Source organism: Pseudophryne corroboree, chromosome 6, assembly GCF_028390025.1.
Source record: "Pseudophryne corroboree isolate aPseCor3 chromosome 6, aPseCor3.hap2, whole genome shotgun sequence".
Classification (NCBI taxonomy): Eukaryota; Metazoa; Chordata; class Amphibia; order Anura; family Myobatrachidae; genus Pseudophryne; species Pseudophryne corroboree.
The window spans coordinates 282,161,947-282,182,144 of NC_086449.1; the positions used below are offsets into that span (position 1 = coordinate 282,161,947).

Sequence of the window (20,198 nt, forward strand, 5' to 3'; positions counted from 1 at the left end):
ACATGCAACAACGTCACAAGAAAATATGTAATTTGACTTAAATGAGAACACTAATCAGAACTGACTCTCATGGAATGTTGTATATTAAAAAACGTCCTTATCAAAAAGATAGAACTAATTTCTTAAAATATCAACAATAAAAATTTCTATTGAAAGTATGTGAAGTACTGCATTTTATTAAATATCTTTCCAAAATATTTTAGTGTTTTAATTTGTTTAAATATGGAAGAACATAGGTCTCAAAAAAATGTGTATTTTATTAGTAGGCCTAAACCTGTATTTGATGAGTAATCAAAATAATTAAAAAAATAAAAATGAGACAAAGTAAATTTAGGATTTTTAATCAAGTGAGCATATATACACACACACTAATGTAACAGTATCCTCTCAGCACACTTAAAAGTAACAATAAAATAAAAATAATGAAGTCATTAAATGAACAGCAATTAAAATGAGCGATAAACAAACATTCACAGCATATAACAAATTAAACACTGCCTGCTCAGCAGTCACATGGCAGAAACAGTCTTAAGGATTCACTTGTCCCTTTTTTATTTCTTTTTTAAATACAGCAACTCAAGACACACTAGGATGAATCTTGCAGATAATCTACTACAAGATATGTCTGTAATGAAACAAAAAATGCCATGTATATGATTTAAAGGCTGGCATTTGCTTGTGAATGTAAAATAATAAGGACACTAAACAGTTGTAAATAAAACAGAATTTAAATTTCAGTGCAATTATAGTAATAAAATATCAGCTATGAGTTTGTTGAACGAATAGGAAGTCTCTTAGATCTTCTGTTTGCTGGGTTTTCAAATTGCTTCCATTTTATTATAGGTCACAGAGCAATCTTATCATTATCCTTCAATGCTGATAGGAGGAAGTTGCATAGGAGTTCTCCTCTTCTTGCCTAAAATTAAATGAATCAAAAAACATTTATTATAAAAAGGAAAAGGAGACTGGCGAGGGGGACACAAGAAATAAGCAATCCAAAATCACAATCAATAACAAAATAATGTATTGACTTATACCGGTGGCAGGTCGGCATTGCTTTGATCTGCAATGTAATCACTGTTTCCCAGGAATGTCTGGACAAAGGAAGAAATATAAATTCCCATTCCAGGCCTGTATGCCGACCGTGGCGGCTCACATCTCCTCTGCAATTTATTTATTCCTTCCCCTTTTGCCTTTTATTCAAGCTGCAGGTGAAGGAGAAGTGTGCAATACCAGTGACCTACCTTCCTGCACCTGCAGCTTGGCAGTGGGGAAAATGTTCAAATGAATTACAGGAGGTAGATGTGGGGGAGAAAATTAATTAGAGTGTAGAATGTGTGGCGATGGAGAATTACATTACATTGGAAGGAGACTGAAAATAATGAACAGAAGCCAGACTGGTAAAGGAAAAAAATAATTAATCACAAGGGAGGGGTACAGACCCTCCTAAACCCTAAAAGCATAGCTCCCAACTTTAGCCCGAAAAGGGGGCGTGGCCTCTGTCATGAACGGTGTGGACTCATACGAGTGGGCGTGGCCTCACCAGACGGATTATTTTCCAGCCTTTTGGGGGCGTGCCCAGCACTTCCCGAGCAGCTGGGCAGCCCCCTGCTCCTCTCCTAGCACTAAATACATGCCATGCGCACAGCATGTATTCAGTGATCACCAGCTGCTTTGCAGAGCAGGGCAGCGGGTGATCAAAACCTTCCCAAACAGCCCCCCTAACCGCGGGAGAGACAGCGGGACAGTGTCCGAATAGCGGAATCGGGACAGTTGGGAGGTATGCTAAAAGTACCTTTAGGTTGAGCAGCAATTTCCCCTTCATGTGCACCGACTAGCCATGGTTTATTCATACATTTAAATTAATTCATATTTGATGATCAATTAAGGGTATAATATAAAAATTATTATCAGCAAAATTGATAATACAATGTGTAGTATGAGGTTTTCACCCCTCATTTTGAACAAGCAGTAATTGTAAATGGTAATGACTCTTCTGGTTGCACTTTTATTTAAATTCAACTGGGGAAAACTGGGTTGGAAAATCACTTGGTAATAGGAGTTGACAGAAAATAGAATAGCAGCTTACAATGCTGGTTAGTAGATGCAAACCTGACTACTACACTGGGATATCGCATGGTGACAAATAAATTGCTTGTGTAAACGTATCTAAAAATATAAGGATGAGTCCAGAGCAGCTAATGCTAAGGCCAGGTACACACTAGAACAATCTCAGCCCGATATGTCGTTTCCGGGCAAATCAGAATGACATACTGGCTGGATCATTATGTGTGTGATGCCCAATTTGTGTGCTCCAGCAGTCATCAGTGTTATTTTCTGGTCGGCCGAACTGCAGGGTGAAACAGAAGATATTGCCAACGATGCCATGCTGCCGAATAGTCTGTTACCCCTTGCATTGTGCAAGTGCACACGCACTTGCCGATGCAGGGTCCCATCACCCGCCCGGCTACACATCATTCCTAAGAAAGGTAATCATAGCACAAATTGTTAATCAAGTGATACAAGGATTAAAATGATAAAAATTAGAAAAACTGGTTAATATACTTTGGGTGAAAAATATATATGTTCCTTAGTAGTGGTTTAACTCCTACAATTCTACAAATATTCTAGGTGATTACAGAATATTTAATGCACTATTCCTAAGAAGGAGCACACGAGGGGTCATCAGTAGGGAATGGAAAGACGACTTCCAGCATGGACATAAGAAATGGTTAGTTACTGTAAGGGCAGCGAACCTTACCATATGACGTGGTGATGGATGATTCACTAACGGAATATAAATATGCCAAAGGCTTCCCCCCCCCCCCCAAAAAAAAAAGGTCTCTGTAATTAACAGAGGGCATTATGGTAGTGACTGATTCAGGCCAAATACATGAAGTTCCTAGCATTTTTTCAACCTTATCAAATATGTAACAGAAATGGACATACTAAGTAACAAGATTTTGGTTCTTACCTGCTAAATCTATTTCTCTGATGCCATGGGGGACACTAGAAAGACCATGGGGTGTAGCTGGCAGTGGTGGGGTCTGGGCACTAAGAAGTTAACTTCTAGGGCAGCTCAATCTCCTCCTCCCTTATACCGTGCGCAAAGGCCAGGCGGTAGAGGAGGGAAGAGGAGGAGAGACCTGACACACAAACACATTCACATGTGTGGGTCAGGAAATCTGATATAACACAAACCCGAACACAACCCAGGAAAACCAGTAGTGAGCTTGGAGAATATCTAAAAATACTGTATACACAAACAATGACCATAAAGAAAATTGCTGTGTAAAGCTGTATGGAGTATGAACAGTCCAATCACACCAGACAGAAAGAGAACAAAGTGAAGAGAAATATAAGTATAAACACTGCCTACAACAATACCAAAACCTAAAATGTGAGGTAAGGTGGCTATAAACCTGGCCCAGAGCGAGGTATAGCAGGAGGAGAGACCAGGTACTCTCCGCAGGCAGGCTGTGAGAAGCACACCACAAGTTTCCAAGATGGCCGTAAAGTGGGTAAGACTCTTTACAGTATGCCAAAGCAGGGAGCGCGCCAACAGAGCGTGGAGGGGAGAATGCAAAGAAGGCCCCCCTCACCTTGGGCAACCAACACAAGACCCAATCACTGTCGTCACATTAGGCTAATGTCCTTGGTGATCTAGTGAGGGAAAAAGAGAACCAGGCCCTAACCAGCCCCTCCTCCCACTGGTGACACCCATCCTGAGAGAGGACACTGCTGTATGTAATTGATGACTTCCCGCAATGCCTGATCCCTGACAATCAGGTTGTGCCTGTGTTGACATCGCTCAGCCCCGGGTAATTGCAACGGGTAGGCGGTGTGAGTACTGTTAGATGGCAGCTCAGATGCCGGACTTCAATTATTTTTTTTAAATAAATGATATATATAGAGAATATATATATATATATATATATATATATATATATATATATATATATATATATACATATACATACATACATACAGAGAGAGAGAGAAGAAGAAAATAAGTGAAATAAAGGTTAAGTAAAACTGCAGAGCTGTGGAGGTAAAACGTGCACTGCACCTCAGGGCACTAAAAACTGACTGGCCAGGGCAAGGGGTGAGGAGCCTGTTCTGTGCTAAAAAAATTAAATTCTCCAGCACCAGCTATACTGAGAAATACTATACTCTTCAAATGATCTGGTTGTTATTGGAAAAAAAACAGCAATGTTTCTGTGGTGATGACAAATGAGAACAAGATTCAGTTCTGAGGACAGCAGATCATCTGGCACTGAAATAAAGATTGAATTTGAACCTACAAATACTCTGTATGTGTATTAGATGCACATCTAAAAACATTTACTTCATTATATGTGGCCTGAAAACTCTGCCTCATACTTTGCTACAGGTGCTGTACTATATGCATTTGTCATTTGAGGCTTTCCAGAAATACAGCAATAAACAGCTGTAGTACTAGACACAGAATTGACATAGCTCCAATTATGTAAATAGAAACATTCACAGATTACAATGCAGCTGCTGCTCCAATGTAAATGGTCTCTAAGTGCTGTAACCGGTTTATGGGGGTTATTCAGGTCGTGTATAACCCCGTCTGCAGCGCCACTGTGCACATGCAGGCACCATCTGGCGCGCCTGTCGAATGCGATTGGTGTGCAATGCTTGATTGACAGGCAGAGGCGTTCGCGGGGTGGGTGTTGACTGAGCGTTGCAGGGGCAGCGCGGGGAAAACCTGTGCGGGCCAGCAGCATTTTCGGGGCAGCTGCGTGATGTCACACGCAGCCACTCCGATGTGAGAAATGGCAGCTGACCACCTGCCATACGCATCTGCACGACACGGCTGTGGCCGCCATTTAATAGTGGTCGCAGCAACTGTGGACGACACGTCCACGGTTGCTGCGACCACTATTAAATGGCGGCCACAGCCGTTGAGCAGGCCATTCTGCATGCTGGGCGGCCTCCAGCATGCGAAAGAAAGGATTGCAGGTTCTGCTTTTTAGCAGAACCTGCAAGCTGTACTGAATAACCCCCTATATGTGCACACAGCTGTACTCTTCTCCATGCCAATTAAAGGTTAACTAATAAAAGTGTATAGTTAAATAAAATGGCCTCTAACAAATCTAATAAACATTCTATACTTATGTTACTATTTGGATACATGAATTTAATTTCTTAAGGGGAAAAGTGTATATTATTAATATATAATTTTATTTGAAATTAGATACCTAACGTACAAAAGAAAAATCATGTAATTTTGGTTTCCTCCCAACTAACACACCTAGAACAGCTATAGGTATTTTGGAGCATGAATAAAAACTCCATGTACTTCCCAAGACGGCGCTATTTCAGAAGAGTGAGCTAAAATGTTATAGCAAGCCTAAATTAAAGAAAAAAAGTTTTTTTGAAATTTATATAAGTGCATACTATGCCTCAATCTGCGTACACAGCTTTTTGCAATTACAAATGATAACATGTAACAAAAGTATGAGATTACTCTCATGAGTATACTGTACAATATATGCATACATTACTGTATGTAATATTTCTGCGTAATAATGTGTTGTCACACTAAAATAGTATTGAGCGTCTAATAATTACAGCATTAGTAGAGTGGCCAGACTTGCAGCTAAAAGGGGTCAGTCTGTGTGACAGGAGAAGGCGGAACCATGTCCTAATAGGCAGGTGCAGAGGAGGATGTGCTTGGCTTCTGCTGCAGAGTTAAAGCTTACAGTACTTACACCACTGTGAAATATATGCCCCAAAGGCATATAGAGAGAAAGATCTAAAACAAATATTAGCAAATGAAACACTGGTAAATGTTATCAAGCAAGTCTGATCCTGCAATACCAACTGCATTAAAAATTACAGCTTTGAAACTCTGACATTTGCACATGGCTCATACGGTGTTTATTTCCCAGGACCTTCACAGACTTCAATTACTCACCATGTCCAGCCTGGTAGTCCGAAAGCTTAACAGACCGGATTATTGCTTAAAAAATTAATTCAGGAAAATAATTCTGAAAACTGCAATAAACGTTCAGAACAACAACAACCATTATAAACTATAATACTCATATTTTCCATACAAGAGCTAAAAATACAAAATAGCATGTGTTGTTGGCGGTAAAGGTACTGCACACACTGACACCGTTCTTTATAAAATAATAACACAGAGGCAACACTCTCCCTATTTCAAACATCTTCCCGTGGCACTATGCTCCCTATACATAAACACCTTTGCAGGAAAATGCATTGGCCAGTATTTTATTAAATATAAAACTTTATTTGAAAAGTGTGTATGTGTTTCTTAGTCGTTTGCTATAATACACTTGTACATTATGCAGTTATTAAATCTTGTTAAAATACCAGTCCCTTTATGCCATAGGGAGTCGTTAAGATGCCTTCCACTTTTCAGTAGGGATGGCCAATCAGAGGTCCCATATTTGGGATCAATACTGGAATGCCAGCTCTACATTTTATATCAGAAAATAATAATGATCTTCTCCACAATCGATATTGTCACTTGCACGGATGATGAGTTCGGTCAGATTGGGCATGAGCAGTTATTTATTTTATTTATTTTTTGTAGAAGCAGATGTATGCTGAGTGGAGTGGAGGACCCTGGGGAACAGATAGGTGTATCACTACTGCAGTATCATTATGTTTTGTATTGATTCTATTAATACATCATGTCTTCACAAACACGATGTATTAGGCATGACAATCAACCTTTATAAAAGGTTCAGGGATCAATGCTCATCCCTTCTTTTCAGCACAGGACTGGTTGCAAATAGGTTAGGTTTCATAAAACGTATAGGAGATGAGATCTCCGCCAGTCCATAACATTATAGCCAATTCAAATGAAGTACTGATAACAGCATAGGGAATATGCCAAGCTAAAGCAGCTAACTGGAAATACAGTAAGTGCTGTGGATACTCCGCAAACAAGTTCCTTCCAAACATGTTGTACCCAAGTTGTGCTTGCTGCCAAGAATAGAGTTGAAAAGTTTTGCATTTAGCTTTTCTGATGACTTATTAAATAAGCCTGTGCATCTGCCACGGTCTTACTGCGGAGTCAAGGCATCTATAAATCCTAAAAGCCAGAGGCAGGGACATGTAAACATTCAGTAAAAATGGTTGGTTTCCACTGTTGGAGCCAGGCTATGAAAATAGTCTGAGAGGACGTATGTAAACTTGCTTTGATCCACTAGATGAAAACTGTACCCACAAGTAAGAAATGTGCACTGATAATGAAGGTGCCGGTCATTAAAACCTAGATGGCATGCCTACATGCCTTTGCTACGGAGCACAATTTGGCACTATTTGGGCTTGGTCACATTCTTACATCAGTAATTACTTATGCAGTACCCACACTAATTATACTTCTAGTTTTTAGAAAATAGGATTTTAGTACCTACCGGCAAATCCTTTTCTCCTAGTCCGTAGAGGATGCTGGGGACTCCAAAAGGACCATGGGGTATAGACTGGATCCGCAGGAGCTTAGGCACACTGAAAATACTTTGACTGGGTGTGAACTGGCTCCTCCCTCTATTCCCCTCCTCCAGACCTCAGTTATAGGAACTGTGCCCAGGAGAGACGGACATTTCGATGGAAAGGATTTTTGTTTAAACGAAGGGCGAGAAACATACCAGCCCACACCACAAACATACCGTACAACCGGAGTAACAGTAAACCAGATAACAGTATGAATTAACAACAGCAACAAGCTGAAAACAACAAATACACAACCCGTGTGTAAACGAATTTAACCAGCAAGAATACACTGCAAGTAACAGTCCGCACTGGGATGGGCGCCCAGCATCCTCTACGGACTAGGGAAAAGGATTTACCGGTAGGTACTAAAATCCTATTTTCTCTTACGTCCTAGAGCAGGCTTTTTCAACCAAGTGTGCCGTGGCACACTAGTGTGCCGCGACCAGTTGCAAGGTGTGCCGCGGAGCCAGAGCAGCTTCCTGCACCTTCAGAGTTAACTGTTGGCCCGGACTCTTCTTAGAGGATCAATCGTGCTCCGGCCGTGACCTATGCCTTGAAGACACTGTGGTGTGATATCATAGGTCACGGCCGCAGCGTCTCACCACCCAGCCAACCCACCCGCCTGCATACACATCATCCAGTTCCTGCCTGCATCCACAGCTTTCCTTGCCCACACACATCCACACCTGCCCGACCGCCCGCTGTTCAGTATTCGCAGCACTCCACTATGAACAGCACCCGCCACTGAGGGACAGGAAGGAGGACAGCTGACTGGAAGGGGTTAATATTTGTTGTTTTATTTCTCCTGTGGGGAGCAATAGGATTTATGTGGGGAGCAATGTGATTGTTTTTTCTGTGTAGAACAATGTATGTGCGGATTTTTTTTTTTTTACTGTGAGGGCCAATATGTGTTTTTAGTTTTTTTTTCCTGTGGGGAACTGATGGTGTGCCTTGGGAATTTTAAAATATTGTTCGGTGTGCCGCCAGTAAAAAAATCTTGAAAATCACTGTCCTAGAGGATGCTGGGGACTCCAAAAGGACCATGGGGTCTATACCAAAGCTCCAGAACGGGCGGGAGAGTGCGTACGCCTCTGCAGCACCGATTGAGCAAACATGAGGTCCTCATCAGCCAGAGTATCAAACTTGTAAAACTTAGCAAAGGTGTTTGAACCCGACCGCGTAGCTGCTCGGCAAAGCTGAAGTGCAGAGACCCCTCGGGCAGCCGCCCACGATGAGCCCACATTCCTGGTAGAATGGGCCTTTACGGACTTCGGCACCGGTAGCCCAGCCGAAGAATGAGCTTCCTGAATCGTACTACAAATCCAGCGTGCAATAGTCTGCTTAGAAGCAGGATGACCAATCTTGTTGGAAGCATACAGGACAAACAGCGCCTCTGTTTTCCTGGCAACAGCCGTTCTGGCGACGTACATTTTCAAAGCACTCACATCATCAAGAGACTTTGGAACTGCCACAGCATCCGTAGCTACAGGTACCACAATAGGTTGGTTAATGTGAAACAAAGAAACCACCATCGGCAGAAATTGTTGACGAGTCCTCAATTCCGCTCTATCCGAATGGAAGATCAAGTACGGACTCTTGTGAGACAAGGCCGCCAACTCTGACACCCGCCTGGCAGACGCCAGAGCCAACAGCATGACTACCTTCCAAGTGAGAAACTTTAACTAAACCTTACGCAAAGGTTCAAACCAGGAAGACATAAGAAACTGCAAGACCACATCAAGATCCCATGGCGCCACAGGGGGCACAAACGGAGGATGGATATGCATCACTCCCTTCACAAAACTCTGAACCTCTGGAAGGACTTCCAATTCCTTTTGAAAGAAAATAGATAAAGCCAAAATCTGCACTTTGATGGAACCCAATTTCAGGCCTGCATCGACGCCTGCCTGCAAAAACTGGAGAAACCGACCCAAGTGAAATTCCTCCGCAGGAGCAGTTTTGGTCTCACACCACGAAACATACCTCCTCCAAATACAGTGATAATGTTTCGCCGTAACCTCCTTCCTAGCCTTAAGGAGAGTGGGGATGACCTCCCCGGGAATACCTTTTCGAGCTAAGATTTGGCGCTCAACTTCCATGCCGTCAAACGCAGCCGCGGTAAGTCTGGAAACACGCATGGTCCCTGCAATAACAGGTCCTCTCTTAGAGGAAGCGGCCAAGGATCTTCCACAAGTAATTCCTGAAGATCCGGATACCAGGCCCTTCTTAGCCAATCTGGAACAACGAGAATCGCCTGAACCCTTGCTCGTCGAATGATTCCCAGCACCTTTGGAATGAGAGGGAGCGGAGGGAACACATACACCGACTGTAACACCCACGGAGTCACTAGGGCGTCCACTGCACTGGCTTGGGGGTCCCTTACCTGGAAAAATACAGCGGAAGCTTCTTGTTGAGGCGAGACGCCATCATGTGATCAGCGGAATTCCCCAACGCTTCGTCACTTCTGCAAATACCTCTTGGTGAAGAGCCCACTCTCCCGGATGGAGATCGTGTCTGCTGAGGAAGTCTGCTTCCCAGTTGTCCACTCCCGGAAGGAAAACTGCTGACAGAGCACTCACGTGATGTTCCGCCCAGCGAAGGATTCCTGTGGCCTCCGCCATAGCTGCCCTGCTTCTTGTTCCACCTTGACGGTTTATATGCGCCACCCCTGTTATGTTGTCCAACTGGATCAGGACAGGTCGACCCTGAAGAAGGCTTTTTGCTTGTAGCAGGCCATTGTAAATGGCTCTGAACTCGAGAACATTTATGTGGAGACAAGATTCCTGGAGCGACCATTTCCCCTGGAAATTTCTTCCTTGGGTGACTGCGCCCCAGCCTCGGAGACTTGCATCTGTTGTCAGTAGGACCCAGTCCTGGATTCCGAACCGGCGCCCTCCTAGGAGGTGAGAGCTTTGTAGCCACCACAGGAGATAAATCCTGGCCCTGGAAGATGGACTTTTCTTCCGGTGCATGTGCAGGTGAGACCCGGACCATTTGCTCAGCAGATCCCACTGAAACACTCGGGCCTGAAACTTGCCAAACGGAATGGCTTCGTACGCCGCAACCATTTTCCACAGAACCCGAGTACATCGATGAATCGACACACTTGTCGGCCTCAGAAGCTCCCTGACCATTGTCTGTAGTTCCAGAGCTTTGTCTTCTGGAAGAAACACTTTCCGTAACTCCGTGTCTAGAATCATGCCCAGAAAGGGCAGCCGCGTGGTAGGAATCAACTGAGACTTTGGCAAATTTAGCACCCAACCGTGTTGACGCAGAACAGACAAAGACAAATCCACATTTCTCAACAATCATTCCTTGGACCTCGCCTTTATCAGGAGATCGTCCAAGTACGGGATAATTGTAACCCCTTGCTTGCGAAGGAGAACCATCATTTCTGCAATGACTTTGGTGAAAATCCTCGGGGCCGTGGAAAGCCCAAACGGCAACGTCTGAAATAAGATTTTGAACCTACCGGTAAATCTTTTTCTCCTAGTCCGTAGAGGATGCTGGGGACTCCGTAAGGACCATGGGGTATAGACAGGCTCCGCAGGAGACATGGGCACTATAAAGAACTTTAGAATGGGTGTGTACTGGCTCCTCCCTCTATGCCCCTCCTCCAGACCTCAGTTAGAGAACTGTGCCCAAAAGAGACTGACAGTACGAGGAAAGGATTTTGTTAATCCAAGGGCAAGATTCATACCAGCCCACACCATCCACACCGTTTAACATGGAATATACGCAATCAGTTAACAGTATGCAACAAAACAGTATCAGGAAAAGACTGAATACAATGGAAACATAACCCTTATGTAAGCAATAACTATATACAAGCCTTGCAGAAAGTAGTCCGCACTGGGACGGGCGCCCAGCATCTTCTACGGACTAGAAGAAAAAGATTTACCGGTAGGTTTAAAATCTTATTTTCTCTTACGTCCTAGAGGATTCTGGGGACTCCGTAAAGGACCATGGGGTTTATACCAAAGCTCCAGACCGGGAGGGAGAGTGCGGACGACTCTGCAGCATCGATTGAGCAAACGCAAGGTCCTCATCAGCCAGGGTATCAAACTTATAGAACTTTGCAAAAGTGTTTGAACCCGACCAGGTAGCTGCTCGGCAAAGCTGTAAAGCCGAGACGCCTCGGGCAGCTGCCCAAGAAGAGCCCACCTTCCAAGTGGAATGGGCCTTTACTGAATTTGGTAACGGCAATCCTGCCGTAGAATGAGCCTGCTGAATCGTGTTACAGATCCAGCGAGCAATAGTCTGCTTCGAAGCAGGAACGCCAACTTTGTTGGCCGCATACAGGACAAATAGTGCCTCTGTTCTCCTAACCCGAGCCGTCCTGGCTACACAGATTTTTAAGGCCCTGACTACATCCAGGGACTTGGAATTCCCCAAAGACTTGTTATCTCTGCAAAAACTTCTTGATGAAGTCCCCACTCTCCTGGATGGAGATCGTGCCTGCTGAGGAAGTCTGCTTCCCAGTTGTCCACTCCTGGAATGAAGACTGCTGACAGAGCGCTTACGTGATTTTCCGCCCAGCGAAGAATCCTGGTGGATTTCGCCATTGCCACTCTGCTCCTTGTCCCGCCTTGGCGGTTTACATGAGCCACTGCTGTGATGTTGTCTGATTGAACCAGAACCGGTAGGTCGCAAAGAAGATTCTCCGCTTGTCGTAGGCCGTTGTATATGGCCCTCAATTCCAGTACGTTGATGTGTAGACAAGCCTCTTGGCTTGACCATAGTCCCTGAAAATTTCTTCCTTGTGTGACTGCTCCCCATCCTCGGAGGCTCGCGTCCGTGGTCATCAGAACACAGTCTTGAAAGCCGAACCTGCGACCCTCTAGAACAGGGGTGGGGAACCTCCGGCCGAAGCCGTTTGGTCCGGCCCACCAGCTGGTGTCAGTGAGACACGCTGCCGCTCAGTCCGGCGGCAGCGTGTCTCAGCTGTCAGAACAGGGAGACGGAGGAGAGCGCGGCTGTCGAGTAGGAGCGGCGGCGTGTAGTACTTCAAACCAGCCACCGGTCCGTGAGCCAATCAGAGCTCGCGGACCGGCAGCCAATCAGGAGCCGCGGCTGCCGGTCCGCGAGCTCTGATTGGCTCTCGAACCGGCGGCTGGTTTGAAGTACTACACGGCGCCGCCGCTCCCACCCGACAGCCACGCTCTCCTCTGTCTCACGGTAAGCAGCACGGAGGGGAGGGGGGAGGGCATCTGCATACCTGGCACTGTGGGGGGCATTTGTATACCTGGCACTGTGGGGTCATCTGTATACCTGGCACTGTGGGGGCATCTGCATACCTGGCACTGTGGGGGCATCTGTATACCTGGCACTGTGGGGGCATCTGTATACCTGGCACTGTGGGGGGCATTTGTATACCTGGCACTGTGGGGGCATCTGTATACCTGGCACTGTGAGGGGCATTTGTATACCTGGCACTGTGGGGGCATTTGTATACCTGGCACTGTGGGGGCATTTGTATACCTGGCACTGTGGGGGCAATTGTGGATCTGGCACCGCACTATTGGGGGCATATGTGTATCACGTCCCATTTTAACTGGCCACACCCATTTTTTTGGCGCGTACACACAGTACCTCTAAGGGGCAGACCTACTGGGGGGCAGGGTAATTTTTTAAGTTGAGAATTTTTGTATGGCCCCCGAAGGATATTATAAATATCCAAATGGCCCTCGGTAGAAAAAAGGTTCCCCACCCCTGCTCTAGAAGGTGAGCACGCTGCAGCCACCACAGGACAGACACCCTGGCCCTGGGGGACAGGCTTATCTTGTATGTATTTGTATTTGATGTATTTGTAGTATGTATTTGATGTATTTGTAGATGGGACCCGGACCACTTGTCCAGAAGGTCCCACTGAAATGTCCTCGCATGAAACCTGCCGAAAGGGATGGCCTCGTAGGCTGCCACCATTTTCCCCAGAACTCGAGTGCATTGATGAACAGACACTCTTTTTGGTTTTAGCAGGTCTCTGACCAAGTCCTGGAGGTCCTGGGCTTTTTCCATTGGGAGAAAATTTCTTCCGTTCCGTGTCCAGAATCATGCCTAGGAATGATAGTCGAGTCGTTGGAATCAACTGTGACTTTGGCAGAATCCAACCGTGCTGTTGTAGCACTCTCAGGGAGAGCGATATGCTCTTCAGCAATTGTTCTCTCGATCTCGCTTTTATCAGGAGATCGTCCAAGTACGGGATAATTGTGACTCCCTGCCTGCGCAGGAGCACCATCATCTCCGCCATCACCGCGGTGAAAATCCTCGGGGCCGTGGAAAGCCCAAACGGCAACGTCTGAAACTGGTAATGACAGTCCTGTACAGCGAATCTCAGGTACTCCTGATGAGGAGGATATATGGGGACATGAAGGTATGCATCCTTTATGTCTAGTGACACCATAAAATCCCCCCCCCCCTTCCAGACTGGAGATCACTGCCCGGAGCGATTCCATCTTGAATTTGAACATTTTCAAGTACAGGTTTAGGGATTTTAGATTTAAAATGGGTCTGAACGAGCCATCCGGCTTCGGGACCACGAACAGGGTCGAATAGTACCCTTTTCCCTATTGGACTAGGGGAACCTTGATAATCACCTGCTGTTGACACAGCTTTTGAATCGCAGCTAACATTACTGCCCTCTCTGGGGGAGAAGCTGGCAAGGCCAAGTTGAAAAATCGGCGAGGGGGCACCTCTTCGAATTCCAGTTTGTAGCCTTGGGATACAATTTCCATCGCCCAAGGATCCACGTCTGACCGAACCCAGACCTGTCTGAAGAGTCAAAGACGTGCCCCCACCGGCGCGGACTCCCTCAGTGGAGCCCCAGCGTCATGCGGTGGATTTAGCAGAAGCCGGGGAGGACTACTGTTCCCGGGAACTAGCCGAAGCAGGCGTTCTTTTCCCTCTACCCTTACCTCTGGCAAGGAAGGATGAGCCCCGACCTCTTCTGGACTTATGCGCCCGAAAGGACTGCATCTGATATTGCGGAGTTTTCTTTTGCTGCGGGGAAACAAAAGGCAAAAAGGTAGATTTACCCGCGGTAGCTGTTGAAACCAGGTCCGCAAGACCTTCCCCGAATAAAACTTCACCATTGTAAGGTAAAACCTTCATATGCTTCTTTGAGTCGGCATCACCCGTCCATTGGCGGGTCCACAGGGCACGCCTAGCAGATATCGCCATGGCGTTGGCTCTCGAACCTAGCAGCCCAACGTCTCTTTGAGCGTCTCTCATATATAAGGCTGCGTCTTTAATATGACCTAACGTCAATAAAATGGTATCCCCATCTAGGGTATCAAAGTCAGCTGACAAGATATCTGTCCAAGCTGCAACTGTGCTACATACCCATGCCGATGCTATTGCCGGTCTGAGTAAAGCACTCGTATGCGTATAAATAGATTTTAAGGTAGTTTCCGGTCTGCGATCAGCAGGATCCTTGAGGGCTGCCGTGTCAGGAGACGGTAGCGCCACCTTCTTGGACAAGCGCATTAAAGCCTTGTCTACCCTGGGCGAGGATTCCCACCGTACCCTGTCCTGTGCAGGGAAAGGAAACACCATAAGAATCCTCTTGGGAATCCGCAGGTTTTTTTTGTCTGGAGTTTCCCAAGCCTTTTCAAATAACGCGTTCAGCTCATGAGATGGGGGAAAGGTTACCTCAGGTTTCTTTTCCTTATACATGCGCACCCTCGTGTCAGGGACAGAGGGGTCATCTGTGATATGCAACACATCTTTTATTGCAATGATCATATAATGAATACTTTTGGCCACCCTTGGGTGTAACCTTGCATCATCGTAGTCGACACTGGAGTCAGAATCCGTGTCGGTATCAGTGTCTGCTATTTGGGATAGAGAACGTTTTTGAGACCCTGAAGGGCCCTGTGACTCAGTCAAAGCCATGGATTGACTCCCTGCTTTTTCCCTGGACTCTGCTTTGTCCATCCTCTTATGTAATAAGGTCACATTTGCATTTAAAACATTCAACATGTCCAACCAATCAGGAGTCGGCATTGCCGACGGAGACATCACAATCATCTGCTCCACCTCCTCCTTAGATAAGCCTTCCGCTTCAGACATACCGACACCCCCCCCCCTTCTTACCCCTATCTGTGTAATACACTCACTGCGCCTTACAAGTGCCCCCCCCCCCTTCTTTTCAGCCCTGTGTCACCGTGTTCAGCAGGGGAGAGTCCGGGGAGCCAGCTTCTCTGCAGTACACTGTGGAGAAAATGGCGCTGGTTAGTGTTGTGGGACCAAGCTCCGCCCCCTCAAGCGGCAGGCTTCGGTCCCGCTCATTCTGTGTAACTGGCGGGGGATTTTTATAAATACTGCCTCCGCAGCCTATATATACTTATATGCCAGTCCTAGAGGTTTATATTGCTGCCCAGGGCGCCCCCCTGCACCCATCAGTGCCTGCTCGTGTGTGTTGTGTGTGGGAGCAATGGCGCCCTCAGTCCCACGATGCAGGGAGCCTGTTGCCAGCAGTGCTCCCTGAAAATAAAAAAACCTAACAAAATTCTTTTTTCAGAGAAACTCAGGAGAGCTCCCTGTAATGCACCCAGTCTCCTCTGGGCACAGGAATCAACTGAGGTCTGGAGGAGGGGCATAGAGGGAGGAGCCAGTGCACACCCATTCTAAAGTTCTTTATAGTGCCCATGTCTCCTGCGGAGCCCGTCTATACCCCATGGTCCTTACGGAGTCCCCAGCATCCTCTAGGACGTAAGAGAAATTGGTAATGAGAATCCTGTATCGCAAACCTGAGGAAAGTTTGATGCGGAGGATATATCGGGACGTGTAAATAGGCATCCTTTATGTCGACTGACGCCATAAAATCCCCCCCTTCTAGGCTGGAAATCACAGCTCGAAGAGATTCCATCTTGAACTTGAAAACTTTCAAGTATGGATTGAGGGATTTTAGGTTCAGAATCGGTCTGACCGAACCGTCCGGTTTCGGTACAACAAAGAGGCTTGAGTAGAACCCCTCCCCCCGTTGTTGGGACGGGGGAATGGGAACAATGACCCTCTGTTGACACAACTTTTGTATTGCTGCCTTCACCACCTCCCTGTCCGGAAGAGACACTGGCAAGGCCGAAATGAAAAACCGGTGAGGGGGCATCTCCTGAAACTCAAGCCTGTATCCCTGAGATACTATATCTAGGCCTGATTGAACCCAGACCTGACTGAAGATCCGCAGACGGCCCCCACCGGTCCGGACTCCCCCAGGGAAGCCCCAGCGTCATGCGGTGGACTTGGTAGAGGCGGGGGAGGACTTTTGGTCCTGGGCGCCTGATACTGCAGGCGACTTTCTTCCCCTTCCTCTACCCTTTGAAGCAAGGAAGGACGAACTTTTTCCACGCTTGTATTTATTTGGACGAAAGGACTGCATCTGCTGATGGGGTCCCTTTTTCTGCTGCGTGGGGACATAAGGAAGAAAAGCTGACTTACCCGCAGTCGCGGTAGACACCAGGTCAGCCAAGCCTTCACCAAACAAGACACTAACTTTGAAGGGGAGAGCTTCCATAGCTTTCTTGGAGTCGGCATCAGCATTCATTAGGATCCACAGCGCCCTCCTGGCCGAGATCGCCATGGCATTGGCTCTTGATCCCAAGAGACCAACATCCCTCGCCACATCCTTCAGCAGCGTCCTTGATATAACCAAGAGTCAAAAGAACATTATCTTCATCAAGGGTATCCATATCAGCAGCTAAATTCTCAGCCCATTTAGCAATAGCACTACTCACCCATACCGATGCCACAGCAGGTCTGAGCAATGCACCCGTATTAGCGAAAATAGCCTTCAGAGACGTCTCCAGCTTGCGATCCGCCGGATCCTTGAGGGCTGCCGTGTCAGGAGACGGAAGCGCCACCTTCTTAGACAAACGGGATAGAGCCTTGTCGACATTCGGAGACGACTCCCATTTTTTCCTGTCATCAGAGGGGAAAGGATACACCATGAAAATTCTCTTGGGAATCTGCCACCTCTTGTCCGGCGACTCCCAAGCCTTTTCACAAAGAGTATTCATTTCATGAGAGGGGGGAAACTTCACCTCAGGCTTTTTCCCTTTAAACAAACAAATCCTTGTTTCCTGCACCGCAGGTTTGTCAGAGATATGTAAACCATCTTTAAAAGCCACAATCATGTACTGAATACTCTTAACTGTCCTTGGGTGTAAAGTAGCCTCAGTGAAGTCGACATCGGAATCAGAATCCTTATCTACCAACTGGGTAAATGACCGCTTTTGCACCCCTGACGGGGCCTGCACCTGAGACAAAGCATCCTCCATGGATTTCCTCCACACCTGTGTCTGAGACTCCGATTTATCTAATCTTTTAGACAAAGAGGCCACATTTGTATTAAGTGCACTTAACATTGTAAGCAAATCAGGTGTCAGCTGTGCCGACAGAGCCATCCCCAGACCCGCATCTGCGCCCCCCCCGCAACCTCCTCCGGGGAGTAACACTCAGCTTCAGACATGCAGACACATAGTATCGACACACACTGCCTCAGCTAGGGCCCAGATAGAGAAAACACAGAGGGAGTATGCCATATATCCCACCAAATGATATATGTGTAAAGCGCTGCTGTAAAATACAATAAATATGCACCAAATATCTATGCCCCTCCCATCCCCCACCCCCGATTTGCTCCCTGTTACTTGAAGTGGAGCTTGGAGGTCCCGGGCCAGCGTCTCATGCAGCGGCTGTGGACGAGAGAAAATGGCGCTGGTTAGCTGTGCGGCTAAGCCCCGCCCCTTCCTGGCGCGCTTCAGCCCGCTAAAATTCAATCTTGAAAATGCTGGCGGGGGTACGGAAAACGGTGACCGGGCACTGAAAATGCCTTCTGCCAGCCCTGCAAGACCCAGTAACATGCTGCCCAGGGCGCTCCCCCACCAGCGCCCTGCACCTGCCGTTGGTGAAGTGTGTGGGAGCATGGAGCGCAGCGCTACCGCTGCGCTGTACCTCGTTACTGAAGTCTTCTGCCGTCACTGAAGTCTTCGGATCTTCATATACTCACCCGGCTTCTTTCTTCTGGCTTCTGTGAGGGGGGTGACGGCGCGGCTCCAGGAACAAGCAGCTAGGCAAACCAAGTGATCGAACCCTCTGGAGCTAATGGTGTCCAGTAGCCTAAGAAGCAGAGCCCTTAACTAAGTAGAAGTAGGTCTGACTCTTCTCCCCTCAGTCCCTCGATGCAGGGAGCCTGTAGCCAGCAGGTCTCCCTGAAAATAAAAAACCTAACAAAAGTCTTTTCTAGTAAAACTGAGGAGAGTTCCCCTAGTGAGTGTCCAGTCACTCCTGGGCACAAAGTCTAACTAAGGTCTGGAGGAGGGGCATAGAGGGAGGAGCCAGTTCACACCCAGTCAAAGTCTTTTCAGTGTGCCCAAGCTCCTACGGAATCAGTCTATACCCCATGGTCCTTTTGGAGTCCCCAGCATCCTCTAGGACGCAAGAGAAACAGGTATTATTTAGCTTACGTCACCTCACTAGGCAGAAAGCAACCACCCAAAATAATATATTTATTATAGAATTTGCCAGAATGGGATCTAAAAGCAGAATTGCAATATAGGTTTTTTTTAAATCATAAAATCTGCTCTTAAAACAGATTTGTATTTTTCTTTTATTTAACATGCTACAATAAAACGCAAACAAAATGTGTAAAAGTAATATGGTAGCCCAACAAGCAATACCATTTTGAAACGTAAACAGGCTACCTCACTAAATGAGGGCACCACTTATTTATTGATGCTGGAGATCTGGGCATTTGAACCACCCATCTCTGACCTTTTTAAACATTTTCCGTAAGTTCAATGGCCTGATAATGACCACACAATTTCAGAAAGGGTACTCCCCTCTTAGAAACGAGGGTGCCACTGAGTGTGTAGGTGCCCGGATGGGGGAGACCAAGCGTGTTAAGTGTCCTTGCACATCCACTGGCTTTGAAAGTATTTCTGCAGGACAGGTTGAGATTATCTGGGGCCACGTTCAATGAAAAAGGAGACTCCCCTTTTTAAAATGTTGGTGCTCCTGAATTTTAGGAGCCAGTATTGGGAGATCTTTCCCCATCCTTGGACTTGATTTGGGTCGAGCAAGGGTGATCAAATATGATCACCAAAGAATAACTTTATGTCGAATTGAGATGAGGAACCCAGAGGAGGAGGAGGTGCCGCGGGGAGACCAGCCGGGGACAGCCGCCGGGGCAGAGATCAGCGCTGCGGAAGGATGTCACACAGCCGCCCGACCTCACGGCAGTGTCCACCTGGCTCCAGCAAGCTTGCTGGAGCTGAAGCTGCCGTGAGCGGCGTGGCTGTGTGACATCCTGCTGCAGCGCTGATCTCCTCTGGCTGCCCGCGGCTGTCCCCCCTCTCCTCCTCTGGGTCCATATCTCAGTCCGACATTTTTTTATGTCGGACTGAGATGGTCAAAAAGGGGGCCAAAACGCAGCCGCTGGAGGGGAAGGATCCTGACGTGCTGACTGATCAGCAGCACGGAAATCAGTAGGGGAGAGTGCAGGGAGGCAGAGGACGTCAGCAGCGGAGGGAAGTTTCCCTTCCCTGCCGCTGCTATCACAGTTTATCTGACTGGTCGCATCCTGTGCGACCAGGTCAGATAGAGCACTTGCAGGCATGGTCGCATCTGAAGCGACCATGCCAGGCAAGTGGTTAAGTGAAGGAAGGGACACTTGTAAAAATAAAATAAAAAAAAATATAATT

General features: G+C 46.8%; 1 protein-coding gene across 1 annotated transcript in view; it reads right to left on the minus strand.

Annotated features, from left to right (window-relative positions):
- Positions 1 to 325: 325 nt before the first annotated feature.
- LYSMD2 (LysM domain containing 2) overlaps positions 326 to 20,198 on the minus strand; it is a 108,032-nt gene continuing 88,159 nt past the window's right edge. Inside the window, exon 3 of the mRNA XM_063926087.1 lies at positions 326 to 916. Within this exon, the coding sequence (XP_063782157.1) occupies positions 871 to 916 (46 nt within the window). The 3' untranslated portion in view covers positions 326 to 870. The remainder of the gene's footprint in view (positions 917 to 20,198) is intronic.